The 14,492-nt window shown below is 42.3% G+C and overlaps 1 protein-coding gene across 1 annotated transcript in view; it reads right to left on the bottom strand.

The window, feature by feature from the left end:
* The window catches only part of LOC137369368 (ephrin type-A receptor 5-like), a 389,228-nt gene that overhangs the window by 39,221 nt on the left and 335,515 nt on the right, over window positions 1-14,492 (bottom strand). Inside the window, exons 10-11 of the mRNA XM_068030470.1 lie at window positions 5,754-5,879; window positions 5,467-5,652 (exon numbers count right to left, since the gene is read on the bottom strand). Coding sequence (XP_067886571.1) covers window positions 5,467-5,652; window positions 5,754-5,879 — 312 coding nt within the window. The remainder of the gene's footprint in view (window positions 1-5,466; window positions 5,653-5,753; window positions 5,880-14,492) is intronic.

Genomic DNA, 14,492 nt, shown 5'->3' with positions numbered 1-14,492 from the left:
AATGACAAATCTACTGTATGAGAGAAATGGATAACTTCATCCTATCAACATTATGACACAATGCTATTAATGTCAAAGACCAAAGAAACTTAATTGGGAGTGGGGGATTGTCCCAGGAAGCAAGACAGAAGTCACTATGACTGCACATTGACAGACTATCAATTGGTTGGAATCATATTTTGGTCCTGCACACTGCATTATAGATCAGTTTGTTTGATTAGGCTTCAAAATGGTGTAAGGTAGTAATTATGTATGTGATAGATCATTAAAAAAAATGAATGTCATTAGAATTGGATATTCTACTTTTTTGGAAAAAAAACTACAGCCTAGCTTACATGTATGCTGCATTAAAACAATTCATTTCAGATAATTAATTTTTCAGAATATATGTACATGAAAACTTGAAATATCAAATCACAGATCATAGAGTATGAAAGAAGTGATGAACAGAGAGTTGCTTTCCTTACTGTTCAATCTTTATATATTTTCAACGAATGACTTTTAGCACAGCCATTTATTTATGAAATATACTCCAGTTTTGTACATTATTTTACACGAATGTGCTTCATGACATAACATTAATTTAGACTTCATTGTCCTTGGATCATGTTATTATTCAATCTACCTTTTCAAATAAGTGTATTAAGTAATAAAAATTCCACTGTAGCATTATTTTGCATGCACACAAGACTGGGAATAAAAGAAAGAAAACTTAGTGTTGTCTTTCTGAGAACATTTGAACAATTAGAATTTGATAGAAAAACTGTGACAGGTTCAGTGTAGCAGCTGTTGGTTTAAAAAAAAGACACCGACTTTATTTTATCATCATGCACAATGGTAATGTCCTAAGACAGTAAGTCAAAGCTCGGATACAGAAAGAAAAATGGACCTGTTAAACAAATGAGTAATCAGTCATTGAGGTGTCTTCATCAGTTCATAAAATGTATGTTGCCAAAACTATTAACACAGGAAGTCAAGCAGATTTTATTTTTTACAACTGCAGCAATTCATACTTTATTCATAAACACCTTAAAATTCAAGAAGTATTTAATGTTCTCATTCTTATGTTGTAGTGTTACTGTATTTTGTTTAAAGATAACACTTTACAATGTTTTCGTTTTTCCAAAATACAAGTAGTTAATGATTAGTAACATTAATATTAGAAAATATAGAATTGAGTATTAATGTAGAATTGCAAATTTGTTGGTTAATGCTTTACAAAGTTAATACAAACTTTGCTTTATTAATGCGTATAATTAATACCTCACAGCATACTATTGTGACTAACATACCTCCCCAAAATGAATCCATATGTGTGTTCATTAAAGCTTGTTAGCACAGGTTACTGGTGAAGAACAGTATGAGGGCAACAATTTTTATATTGTAAAGGCAATCTGAGAACATATGATGGAAAACAGTGCTGTATTGAGTTACTGCACCAAGAAGAAATATAATAGAGTAATCAATTAACTACTTAGCAAAGTTGGGAGTTTACAGACATCAGACAGTGTGAAATTTATAAGCCAATATTCTGTTGTTAGCCTTGAATATTTTACTGGCTGTGGGCAGTTATGCTTTATGATTTTCTTCATATGATCAACATGAGAGTGGGATGTCTGCTTGGAAATCTTTTCTCATTTATTGACTGAAAGAAAACTGCATATATTAATAGCTGAGATGAAGCATATGTAGTGTATTCTACATACGTACATACGAACATACAAATTTTTGGAACAGGGTTAGGCCATTCGGCCCCTGGAGCCTGTTCCACCATTTGATAAGATAATGGCTGATCTGATTGCGGCCTCAACTCTACTTTCCTGTCTATCTGCTATAACCTTTGACTCTCTTGTCAATCAAGCATCTATCTAACTCAGCCTTAAAAATATTCAATGACCCTGCATCCAATGCTCTCTGGGGAAGAGAATTCCACAGATTAACAACCCACAGAGAAAAAAAAAATTCTCATGTCTGTCTTAAATGACAGACCCCTAATTTTTAAACGGTGTCCCTTAGTTCCAGTCTCTCCCATAAGGGGAACCATCCTCTCAGCATCCACCCTGTCAAGCCCCCTCAGGATCTTATATATTTCAATACGATCTCCGCTCATTCTTCCAAACTCCAATTGATACAGGACCAACCTTTCCTCATAAGATAACCCCATCATCCCAGGAATCAGTCGAGTAAACCTTTTCTGAACTGCTTCTAACACAATTACATCCTTTCTTAAGTAGGGAGACCAAAACTGTACACAGTACACCTGATGTGGTCTCACTAACGCCCTATAGAACTGTAGCAAGACATTTCTACTTTTACATTCCATTCCCATTGCAAATAAATAACATTCTATATGCCTTCCTAATCACTTGCTGTATCTACATACTAACTTTTTGTGAATCATCTCCCAGGACACCCAGATCCCTCTGTAATGCAGAGTTCTGCAATCTCTGTCCATTTAAATAATATACTGCTTTTCTATTCTCCCTGCCAAGGTGGACAAGTTCACATTTCCCCACATTATACTCCATCTGCCAAATTTCTGCCCACTCACTTAATCTATCTATATCCCTTTTGAGACTCTTTATGTCCTCTTCACAACTTATTTTCCTATCTAGCTTTGCGTCATCAGCAAATTTAGCAACCATACATTCGGTCCTTTCATCCAAATCACTGATATAGATTGTAAATCGTTGAGGCCCCAGCACCGATCCCTGTGGCACTCCACTAGTTACAGCTTGCCAATGCTGTTGATGTGGTGTACATTGACTTTCAAAAGGCATTTGATACAGTGCCACACAACAGACTTGTGAGCAGACTTGTAGCTCATGGAATAAAAGGGACGGTAGCAACATAGATATGGAATTGGCTGAGTAACAGGAAACAAAGAATAATGGTTAATGGATTTTTTTCAGGGCTGGAGGAAGATTTGTAGTGGAGTTCCCCAGGGATCAGTGTTGGGACCCTTGTTTTTCCTGATATGTATAATGATGACCTAGACCTTGGTATACAGGGCACAATTTCAAAGTTTGCAGATGATATGAAACTTGGAAGCATTGTGAACTGTGAGGTGGATAGTGTACAACTTCAAAAGGACATAGACAAGTTGGTGGAATGGGCAGATAGGTGGCAGATGAAGTTAAATGCAGAGAAATGTGAACTGATTCATTTTGGTAGGAAGAACATAGTGAGACAATATCGAATAAAGGGTACAATCTAAAGGGGGTGCAGGAGCAGAGGGAACTAGGTGTATATGCGCATAAGTTATTGAAGGTGGCAGGACAGGTTGAGAGAGCAGTTAATAAAGCATACAGTGTCCTGGGCTTTATTAATAGGGGCATAGAGTACAAGAGCAAGGAAGTTATGTTGAACTTGTATAGACACTAGTTCTGCCTCAGATGGAGTATTGCGTCCAGTTCCGGGAGCGGCACTTTAGGAAAGACGTGAGGGCATTGTAGATAGTACAGAAAAGATTCATGAGAATGGTTCCAGGGATGAGAAATTTCTGTTATGAAGATAGATTGGAGAAGTTAGGACTGTTTTCCTTGGAGAACAGAAGGCTGTGAGATGATTTGATAGAGGTATTCAAAATCATGAGGGGTCTAGACAGAGTAGATAGAGAGAAACTGTTCCCATTTGTGAAAGGATCAAGTATGAGAGGGCACAGATTTAAAGTATTTGGTAAAAGAAGCAAAAGGGACATGAGGAAAACCTTCTTCACGCAGCAAGTGGTTAAGGTCTGGAATGCTCTGCCTGAGAATGTGGTGGAGGCAGGTTCAATTGAAGCATTCAACAGGGAATTAGACAGTTATATGAATAGGAAGAATGTGCAGGGTTCTGGGGAGAAGGCAGGGAACGGAACTGAGGGAATTGCTCTTTCAGAGATAAAGTGTGGACACGATGGGCCGAATGGCCTCCTTCTGCACTGTAATGATTCTGTGATTCTGTGAACCCAAAAATGCACCATTTCTCACTATCCTCTGCTTCCTGTTAGCTAAGTAATCCTCTAACCATGCTAGTACGTTACCCTCTACACCATGAGATCTTATTTTGTGTAGTAACCTTTGATGTGGCACCATATCAAATGTATTTTGGAAATCCAAATCCACCACATCTACAGGTTTTCCTTTATCCACCTTGCTTTTTACTTCCTCAAAGAATGCTAATAAATTAGTCAAACATGATTTCCCTTTCCCAAAACGATGTTGAATCTACCCGATCACATTAACATTTTCTAAGTGCCCTGCTATAACCTCCTTAATAATAGATTTTAGTATTTTCCCTATGACAACTGTTAGGCTAACTGGCCTGTAGTTTCCTGCTTTCTGTCTCCCTCCTTTCTGTACAAGAGGAGTTGCATTTGTTATTTTCCAATCTGATGGGACCTTTCCAAAATCTAGGGAATTTTGGAAAATTACAACCAATGCATCTACTAACTCAACAGGTCATCAGGTCGTTGTGGACTTGTCAGCCCTAGTTCAAATAGTTTTCTCAGTACCCTTTCCCTGGTGATTATAGTTTTAAGTTCCTCCCTCCCTTTCATCTCTTGATTTACAAGTATTTCTGGGATGTTACTTTTGTCTTCTACAGTGAAGTCAGACACAAAATATCTGTTCAATACTTCTGCCATTTCCTTATTTTGCACTATTAATTCCCCAGACTCACTCTCTGGAGGACCAATGCTCACTTTAGTTACTCTTTTCCTTTTTAAATATTTGTAGAAACTCTTACTATCCATTTTGATATTTCTAGCTACCTTTCTCTCATACTCTAATTTCTCCCTCATTTTTTTTTTGTCAATCTTTGCTGCTTTTTAAATTCTGTTCAATCTTCTGACCTACCACTACTCTTCACAGAATTGTATGTTTTTTCTTTCAATTTAATGCTATCCTTAACTTCCTTCAGAGAGTTACTACAAAATCTACCAGTACATTGAAAAGATAGTCTGAACCTTAGGTTTGTTCCTAACAAAATAACTATAGTTATGAATATCAGACTAGTAATTGCAACATTAGTATACTTTTATAATAACATCATTGTACAACTGAGGGGGATCTAGTCAGAAACTTCTTTGCTTTAAAAGAAAAGAGCACGGTCCATGTGCACCAATCTGATATAATAACCGATTTCTTGGTTATATGAAGTTAAACAATGCGAAACACGGACCCAGTGTTGAACAAGCTAACAAGTACTTTATTGAAAAGCATTTCATTCACACATCTAACAGTTTTTTCAGAATCAACTTTAATATACACAACAGTACAGGTTAATTAGATGTGTACCTTAATATATATATTTATATGCAGAATGCATGGTTCTTCTTTGGAAATAAATTAAAATTTTGAATTCAAATAGACTTTGAAAATAATGATTTATGATTTACATTTCTAGATATAATCACAATCTGCAGTTGCATAGCACTGTGTCTGACTTATTGGTTTGGTAGATAAGGTATAGAATGTTACGTACTTTTAGTGACCACCCCTTCAAGGTGGATGATGTTTGGATGGTCAAATTGCCCCATTATACTTGCTTCACCAAGGAAATCCCTGCGCTGCTTCTCTGTATAACCAGCTTTTAGGGTTTTGATGGCTACTGGAAATTCTCTCTTTCCCGGTAACTTCAAACGGCCACTGCATACCTCACCAAACTCACCTTAAATGAGAAATAAAAATGGTGTGAATGTTCAGTAGCTCTATCTACTGTAACAGCACAGGACCTAACAAAGTAACAAGGATTCTTATCATCTAACCCACCTGCACCAATGACTCTTTCAATAGTAATGCATGATGCATCAATTTCCTTGGCAAATTCATGAACAGCTTGACTTGGGTCTTCATAGGTATGAGGATCAATGTAAGTTCTTATGCCTGGCAATTTAACTGTTTAATGAAAATAAATTATGAAGATATTAGTATAATATTGTGTCATTTCTCAGTAAAATAATATTGATGCTTACACAGTGTATTTTTCTTTTAATTGCTACATTACAAGGTATTTGCTTTTTCTGTTTCTGGTATTTCTAATATAGTTCAACACCGTTTGAATGATTTCTGTTAATCTGAAATCCAGAATCACATGTTCTCGGTGTCATTTTCCACAGGTTAAGTGCTACTAGTTTCTTTGGGGCTTCACTCCTGCCATCCAAGTGCATTCTTGTCTGACCGGGCCAAAACCTGCCTATATTTTCAGTTTCAGCCATTACCATAAGCACATGAAATGGTTGAAGAAAATCATGTAATGCCTGCAGCAGCAGTATCAGTCATTGCCTTCAGGGTCTTCTGGCTGCTGCGACAAAACAGAAGCCAGAAAGCTTCCAGTTCAAAGGCCCATCCTGCTTGTTCTACCATCTGGCCAGTTCCAGAGTTTTGCATCAAAGCCTTTCTCAGAGCTGAACAGGCTGGGTACTATCAAGGGATTCCACAAGCAATGGCAGGGAACTGAGATGTGGGAGATGTTGCAACATTATCACTGTCTCATAAGCATGGGATTCCATGATAGCACCTGCTTATTTCACAAGTGGTCCACCTATATCAGAGATGCCCTAGAAATATCTGGGCAATGTAAAGGGAGTAGAGACCCAGCATCACTAGTTTTGGATCTTTTTTCTCTACTGTACACCTGGGGAATAAGAATTTCTCTGGAGAAAAGCCTCAATTTTAAAGCCATCAAGACCTATATAGTAAAATGTATGTTATTCAAGTTACTTCTAGTTCTCTCAGCTCTCACCTCTTATACTAGAACTTTTCGAACTCTTTTTACCTCACAGTTTCTATGAACTTTGTTCCTCCTAAACTCCAAACATACCATCCAAACATATATTTTTACCTCCCTACATCATCGACCCATTGAAATCGACACTTATTACACCATTTCCTATGCTCATTCTTTTCCACAATCTTAAAACTTTACAACTCCTTACCTCTTTCAGATTTCCTTCCCTGCTTCAATCCGCATGTTTTAAAAACATGCTCGTTATCTGACTATTACTTCTTAATATGTAATAACAAATTTATATTCATATTTAATGTAGAAAAATGTCTGTAGACACTTCACAGAAGGATAACTAGATTAAAATGGGCCACTATCAAAGAAAGATATTCGATGTGGTGAGAAAAGGTTTGCCAAAACCGGTTTTAAGAAGTGTCTTAAAGGAGATGTGGAGAGGTTTAAGGAAGGAATTCCAGAGTATGGCACCTAAATGGCTGATGGTGGGGACACACAAAAGACCAGAGTTGAAGGCATGGAGAGCTCTCAGAGGCTTACTGATCTGGACCTATGATGGGGCAAAGCCACAAATGGGTTAAAACAGCGATAAGCAATTATAAGTTTGAGGCATTGGAGGCACCGGCAGCCAATGTAGGTCAGCAAGCATGGGGGTAATGGATGAGTGCACAGCATAAGGGCAGCAGAGTTCTGATGAACTAAAATTGATGGTGGATCAAAGGTGGGAGGGCAAGAAAACATTGAAATAGTCAAGTTTGGAGGTAACAAAAGCATGGACGAGGGTTTCAGCAGCATATGGGCTAAAGCAGAAACAGAGCCAGGCCACAAAGGTGTAAGTAGGTGGTCTTTGAGATGGAGAGGATAAGAGCTAGCAAGCTAAGCTCAGGGTCAAATAGGATAGCAAGGTTGCGAACAGTCTGGTATAATGTAAGACAATGGCCAGGGATGGGGATAGAACTGGTAAAAAGTGATGCTTACAATCTCCGCAATGATTAACTGAATGAAATTGTGGTTTATCCAGAATTGGATGTTAAACCAGCAGTCTGGCAAAACACAGGTGGTGGAAGGGTCAAGAATATTTAAGGGGTTTCTGTAAGCATTGATAATGGCACTGTGATTCAACACTATAAAATGCTCAATGCTTCCTATCAGCAAGGCAGTTACCCAAAACTTTATCAATAAGTTTTTAACTGTGATTCCCCGGTGCAGTGTTACTCCTAAGAAACAATTTTACAAGCCAAACATCATCCAATATCACTGATGTGCCTTAAAACAAGTGGCTGTACAACTCCTACTGCCTCCCGCCTCCCACAACCACCCGATGTTGCCAACAGGAGTTCTGATTGATCTTGGTGATCGGCCTGCATTATAGTAGAATTAGTGAGCTGCCAGCACTAATCAAGAGCTGACAGGCCAATTGGAAGGGCTGGCACAAAATTTGCTAACAGAGGGCTCAACAGCAAGCGGGATAATTTTGTGGCACAGTTTATTGTTTTTGTAGCAGCATCCAATGATCCCTTTGATGACTGCTCATTGGGCTGCTATTTGTTTACCACGCACTGGTCACTTATTTCAAGGACCTCCTATAAAATTGCACTGGGTGTGAAAACAAGGAAAGTCAGTAATGTCTTATTTTTTGCTATTTTTGTCGAACCAGCCCACTTTTTTACAGTAGGACTGAAGCAGTAACAAGGTGAGAGTCAGTCCCATTCTGTCCAACTTTGCTATTGAGATAGATAAATGGTGATTTAAAAAGTTCTTTTGGCTGAGTTGGATTCCCAAAGCACTGTGTTGTAGAGTGTAGGAAATATGATTTGGGCCCTGCTTCTCCAAATACCTGGCCATGCAATTTAAAGATTACAAAGTTAGGAATAAGGGTAGTAAAGAGAGATTCTTCATACACAAAGAGTAATGGAATAAATTACTGGGGACCTTTGAAGCAAATGATATAAATGGTTCCTTAGTCAACTGACATGACTCTGGAATGAGACTGATGGAAACAGAAACAAGGGGCTGAATTTTACCCTCCTGCCGCCAGGAGTGACGGTGGGTGAAAAAAATGGTGGCCCGCACACAGGAGCTGTGCACCGCCATGCCGCCGCGATCTACCACTCGACGGCCCAACATAATATGCCGTTCGGGCTGGTCCCCCAAGAATCATGTGGGGGGGGGGCGGGCTCTGCAACGCCGGCAATGGCGTCAGCTGCCTGTGCGCAGGTGCTCGCACCATTTTTAAAGAGCAGCCAGCCCTTCCAGTACATTAAAATTTTTAAAGCCCTAACCCCACCCCAGTGCACCACAAAATAAACTATCACCCCATCCCTTCCCCCCACCAATAACAATTACATGCAATAGTTGCCCTCTCCCCCACAAAAAACACTTACCTGGAAGAATTGACTTTCCCCACCCCCCCAAACTGATCAAAGTGCAGAGGTCACCCCTTCTCTTCCTCCCCTACACTAGTAATGCTGATTGGACCCCGTGTCCTCCCCCACTGCACTAAAAATCCTAAGTACCCCCCTCCCCACCTCGGTGGCGCCGACTTTCCCCGGACGGGAAAGCGAAGGGGCATGAGTGCCGGCCGCCACTCAAAAGATCTTGGGCAGCCCGGTAAGATCGCTTATAATTTAATTTACATTTATTCATTCTCATAATTTACAAATTCAAAGCCGAGTCCCGTCACCCAGCGGCGGGGGGCCGCCACGGAGCCTTGCCACCACCGGGAAGATTAGGCCCAGCACTCCCGGCGTTGGACTCTGTGGTAGGCCGCTGCCGGTACGATTTTCCAAGCCCACCCCCCACCATGGATCCCGGCATCGGGACCTCAACAAAATCCAGCCCAAGTTGTTTAGGTGGCATGAGTTCAAACAAAGAGGAACATCTCTTGATACAGAAAGTTTTCAGGGCTAGCCTTTCCCTGATTTGCATCCAAGGAACATTTATCCCAGATACATAGGATAGAAAACAGGGACAGACAGCAGAGTCAACAGGTCTCTGCGCCTTTTCCTTCTGCATTGCATTGAGAAAGTCTATTCCTACACTCCGCCCAGTAACTAGCTACAGAAAGACTTTGGCAGGGAGCTGTGCTCAGGTGAAATGGATGCTCTATTGTCTGGAAACAGAGAGGAGAAAATGTTCAAATGAAGAAGGAACATAGAATTTTGCTCATCACTCATTTTTAAGTATAGGAATATAGGAATTGCTAGGCAAAAACAGATGAAGATTCACCTAGTTCATCTTTTGCCATCCTGGTAGTCACATGATACAACAGTAATTGAATTGTTGCCTCGTCATAGCAATCAATCTCTATCAATTAGTCTACAACAGACCCAGACATGACACAAGAAAAACCCCAGTGTTTGCGAGCTTGTGAGCCACAGGTCCAAAGTAACCTGTTCCTCCCAAGCATGTTACACTTTCCATATGTCATGTGTCAAATTACTTATTTACTGTATCCCAAAAGTTTATTTAATCTGCTCTATTTTACCATGCTTGTTCAAAGTGACTAATTTTGATGTAATGATTTAAATTGCAAATTAAGCAAAATGCAAATTCCATTGCATGCAAAGTGTATCAAGAAACAACTTTTTCTGAAGTAGATTTGAGAGTGTTATGAAATTGTGCTCAAGGAAAGAGAGAGCCGTATTGCAGAGCAAACTGGCTCCCCTTTTATAGCCAGTGGAAGCATCAGGCACTCGCAAATTAAAATTAACATCGTCCAACTGGGATGCAGAGTTTCCTTAAATTGTCCAGAGATTAAGTGTTGGCCAATCCTGTTGTGATGCTTTAACTCCCTTTATTAACAACTATAAAACATTTGATTTTATTCATTACTTGAGACTGAATTTTTCGAATAATTCAATTAAAGCTGATCCCCATCTGCTTCTTGCACATGGTTCTCTGTACTTTTCACACTTAAATTCAAACAGATTAGTGCATTGTTTGCTCATCACATGATCATAGCAATGACAGCATAGAAGGAGTCCATTCAGCCCCTCATACTTGAGCTGGTGATGGCTCATCAACTGGAACTCTTGTTAGAATCCTTTTAAGAAAACTTAGCCAATTCCCATTTAAATCATTCAAAATAAACATTTGTTTAAGAAAATTCAGAACTGAGGCCATGAGTGGTTATCTCTTCCTGAGTGCAAAGGCCTCCAATCCAAGTAGACATTCCCAACACCCCACCTTAAACATTCTTAAACATTTCAACTTTCAAATGTTATAGCCTCTGCTTCAATAGCTACTTGGCTACTTGTGATAAAGAATCACATGTTCTCATAACTCTCTGGATGAAAAATCCAGATAATAATAAGGTAATAGAAATACAGAAGACAGTTTTACACTCCACCTGATTTTCTTTTCCACGGATGTGTGAAACTTGGGGCTGAATTTTATGGGTCCGTTTGAGATGGTAATAGAGGCAGGGTGGGGGGAAGCCATAAAATTAGGACAGATGATGTCAACTTCCTGGACATCCCTTCCGTATTTTACTGTCAGCAGCCCACGTGGAGGTTGAGCCTCACACATTCACAAGGCGGGAAGCCAATAAGGTAGTTAACAAGCCAATACCACAATTTTAATCTCAGTTCTGAATTTTCTTCAGGGCGCATGGGGACCACAGGGCTTCAGGGCCTCACCTGGTGCAAGGAGCATCAAGGAGGTGGGAACTCAGTGTTGGCTTTGCTGGGAAGCCATCAGGTGAATTAGCGTCACTTGGCAGGAAGGGTAGATGAGGTGGGGAATTGGGTTGGGTTAGTAATCAAGGTATCAGCACTAGGGGGCACCCACAATAGGGTGGCATTGGGACAGTGTCACCTCCTTGAAGGGCACACTTTGGGGGTGGGGTATTGGGAATATTAACTTGGATTGGAGGCCTTTCATGGCCTCATTCACCCTGTCTTCTACACCCCCTTGGAGGAGTAGAAGGAGGAGGAACAGAGAGAGAGGGAGCTTCAGGTACAGGCAGAGGATCGACAGCATACTGGGAGCCCACAGGAGGGCTATCTCCGGGCACAGGAGGCTGGAGAAGGCTATAGAGGGGCATGGCAACAAACTCCGGCGCGCAGAAGAAGCTACCCGCCAGAGATGCTATACCGGTCAAGGCTTAACTACCTGCAGATGTCTGAGCGGCAGAGCCTCCAAAGACTGTGACTCTCCAAGCAGACTGTCAATGATCTATATGTCATTATGCAGGATGAGCTGAGGCCCCTGGGACTTGGTGGACACCCAACGCCAGTAAGCACTGTAAGTCACCGTGGCTCTGAACTTCTATACCACTGGATCATTCAAAGGGTCCATTGGAGATATGTGCAGAATCTTCCAGCCTGCAGCACATCACTGAATCAACCATCAATGCCTTCTACAGGAGGGCAAGCAACTATGTGTATTACCGCACCAATCCAAACAGTCAAGCTGAGAGGGCTATAGAATTCGGGGCCATCACTGGATTTCCCCTGGTGCAGTGAGTGATTGACTGCATGCATGTGGCAATCAAAGCACCGATGGACCAGCCTGCTGCCTTCATCAACAGGAAGGACTTCCACTCCCTCAATGTGCAACTGGTCTGCGACCACCGCAGGTGTGTGCATGATTCCTGGAAAGCAGCCACGACACCGACATACTTCGGCATGCCAGGTGCCTGACCTTTTCCATCCCGCCATGTGCTTTTAGGAATGGATTTTTGGAGACAAGGGCCAGCCACTGAGGACATGGCTACTGAAGCCTGTGAGGAACCCATGCGCAGATGCAGAGGAGAGGTACAGCACCTGCCAGGGGTCAACCTGAGCGACCATCGAGCAGGCCATTGGTCTACTCAAAATGAGATTTAGGTGCATTGATCGACCCGGTGGAGCTCTGCAGTATGCGCTGGCGAGGATCTCGCATATCCTTGTAATCTGCTCTGCACTACACAACTTGGCACTACAGAGGGCTGAAGATATGACCCATTGAGGGTATCAGCGAGCGGGATGCATCCTCAGATGATAAAGATGCGGAGGAGGTTGTTGCCCAAGCAGTGCCAGATGAAGGATCCCAGGTGCAGCATGAAAGGCACCATGACATACACGAGGGAGGCATTAGACGCTGTCATAAATGCATATTTCCTTTGAGCCTTACCTCCTTCCAGAACTGCATAAATAAAGCCTTACCAATATTCAGCCCTGTTGTCGCATCCTTATTTCTGAACTGCCTCACCCAGGTGCAGGCCGCAAAGTGGCAAGGTTGAAGGTTTGATTGCTCGGGGCTTGCTCCCTCACTACCAGCACCTTATGAGAAAGGTTTGCTACGAAGTCACAAAAGGAAGGTACAACAGAAAGGATAACGGCATGAGTGAATGCCATAGTTTATTGGCACATTACAATCATTACACTAACTCCCTTTTCTGCAGCTTTAACACCCATGATCCGATATGTATTTCTATGTACTTTTCTTAACTCGTTTGCGGGTGCTGCTACACGGTGCTCCCCTGTGCTTTAAGCTGAAGTGGAGGCAGGCTGCTGACCTTGCTGCCCCTGGCTTGGGATGACTTTGGTGGTCGTCCTCTGGCTGCCTGAGCCCTAGTGGGCCCCGGAACATTGAGGGTCTCCTGCAAAGATGCATGAACAACCTCACTCGTCAGGGATGTTGGAGGCACTGGCGACACTGGCAGAGGAGCTTCGGAGCCACAGTCCACACCAGAAGCACCCTGAGAGGAACCCCCAGATACGGCAGCCAGCTGCTCCTCCACCCTTATAAAGCGGACTTGTACCTCCCTGCTGATCAGAGAGGGACGTAGATCTGGTGGAGACTCCAGGTGCCTCGTCCCCCTCTTGCCTTGCCATTGCTGCATGGAGCTCACGGACAAAGCGATGTAGTGCAGGTCAGTGTGCGTCTCAAGCAGCCACTGATTGGTCTGCTGGATGTGGCTCTCCATGCAAGTCGCCAATCTATTAATGGAGGAAGCCAGATACACTATTGGTAGAGACAGTGCAGCACCCAGGGCCTGGATGGACTCCTCCATCATCCGCGCTTGGTTACACATAGCCTCTGGCATCTTTGCCAGATGTTCCTCACCTCTCAGTGCAGCTGCAGAATTTCCCGTGTTGACGCTGACACCAGAGGATATAATCAGCCTGGCCCTGGCCTCCTACAGTCCTCTGACTGCCATGGTCCTGGCCTCTCACAGCCTCCATCAGCTGCCCTGGCGCATCTATGCTGTGCTCACCAGATTATGTGCCCATCTCTAAACACGCGTGACTACCCATTGATGTGAGTGTATCTGCGCTGATGGAAGGTGCGGGGAAATGATGTGACAGTGGACCCTTTGAGACTAGCTCCTCCTTCTCAGAGGTGGACCATGTTGCTTCGCCTCTGGACCTCCTCTCTCTTCTCGGTCACCTTGACCTGCATGAGAAATCGTATAATTAGAACAAATATCATCATCTACTTCTTACCACCCCAAATGCCCCACCTCATTGGTACCATGGGGAACAAGCGCACTACTAGGCACTTTGTCAATAGAGACACCCTTGTGGCTCATGAGATGCTCACTCACTGTGATGGATGGGCATCCCTATTTTGCCATCTATGGCATGGCTGCCTTGTTGCTCTGCCAATTCCATCATTCCATCAGTGTTAATGCATGCAAGTATGGGACACCACCTTGGCTTGCTCCCTCCTATTATGGATAAGGTTAGTCTGCCATCGGTGACAACTCACAGACCTCAGATGATGCTAGTTCATTGAGACATGATGGAGGCAGACATATGCCTCCTGCACGCAGACACTCT

The sequence above is a fragment of the Heterodontus francisci genome, chromosome 4 (genome assembly GCF_036365525.1).
Source record: "Heterodontus francisci isolate sHetFra1 chromosome 4, sHetFra1.hap1, whole genome shotgun sequence".
Taxonomy (NCBI): Eukaryota; Metazoa; Chordata; class Chondrichthyes; order Heterodontiformes; family Heterodontidae; genus Heterodontus; species Heterodontus francisci.
This window is presented reverse-complemented; position numbering and strand designations above follow the sequence as displayed.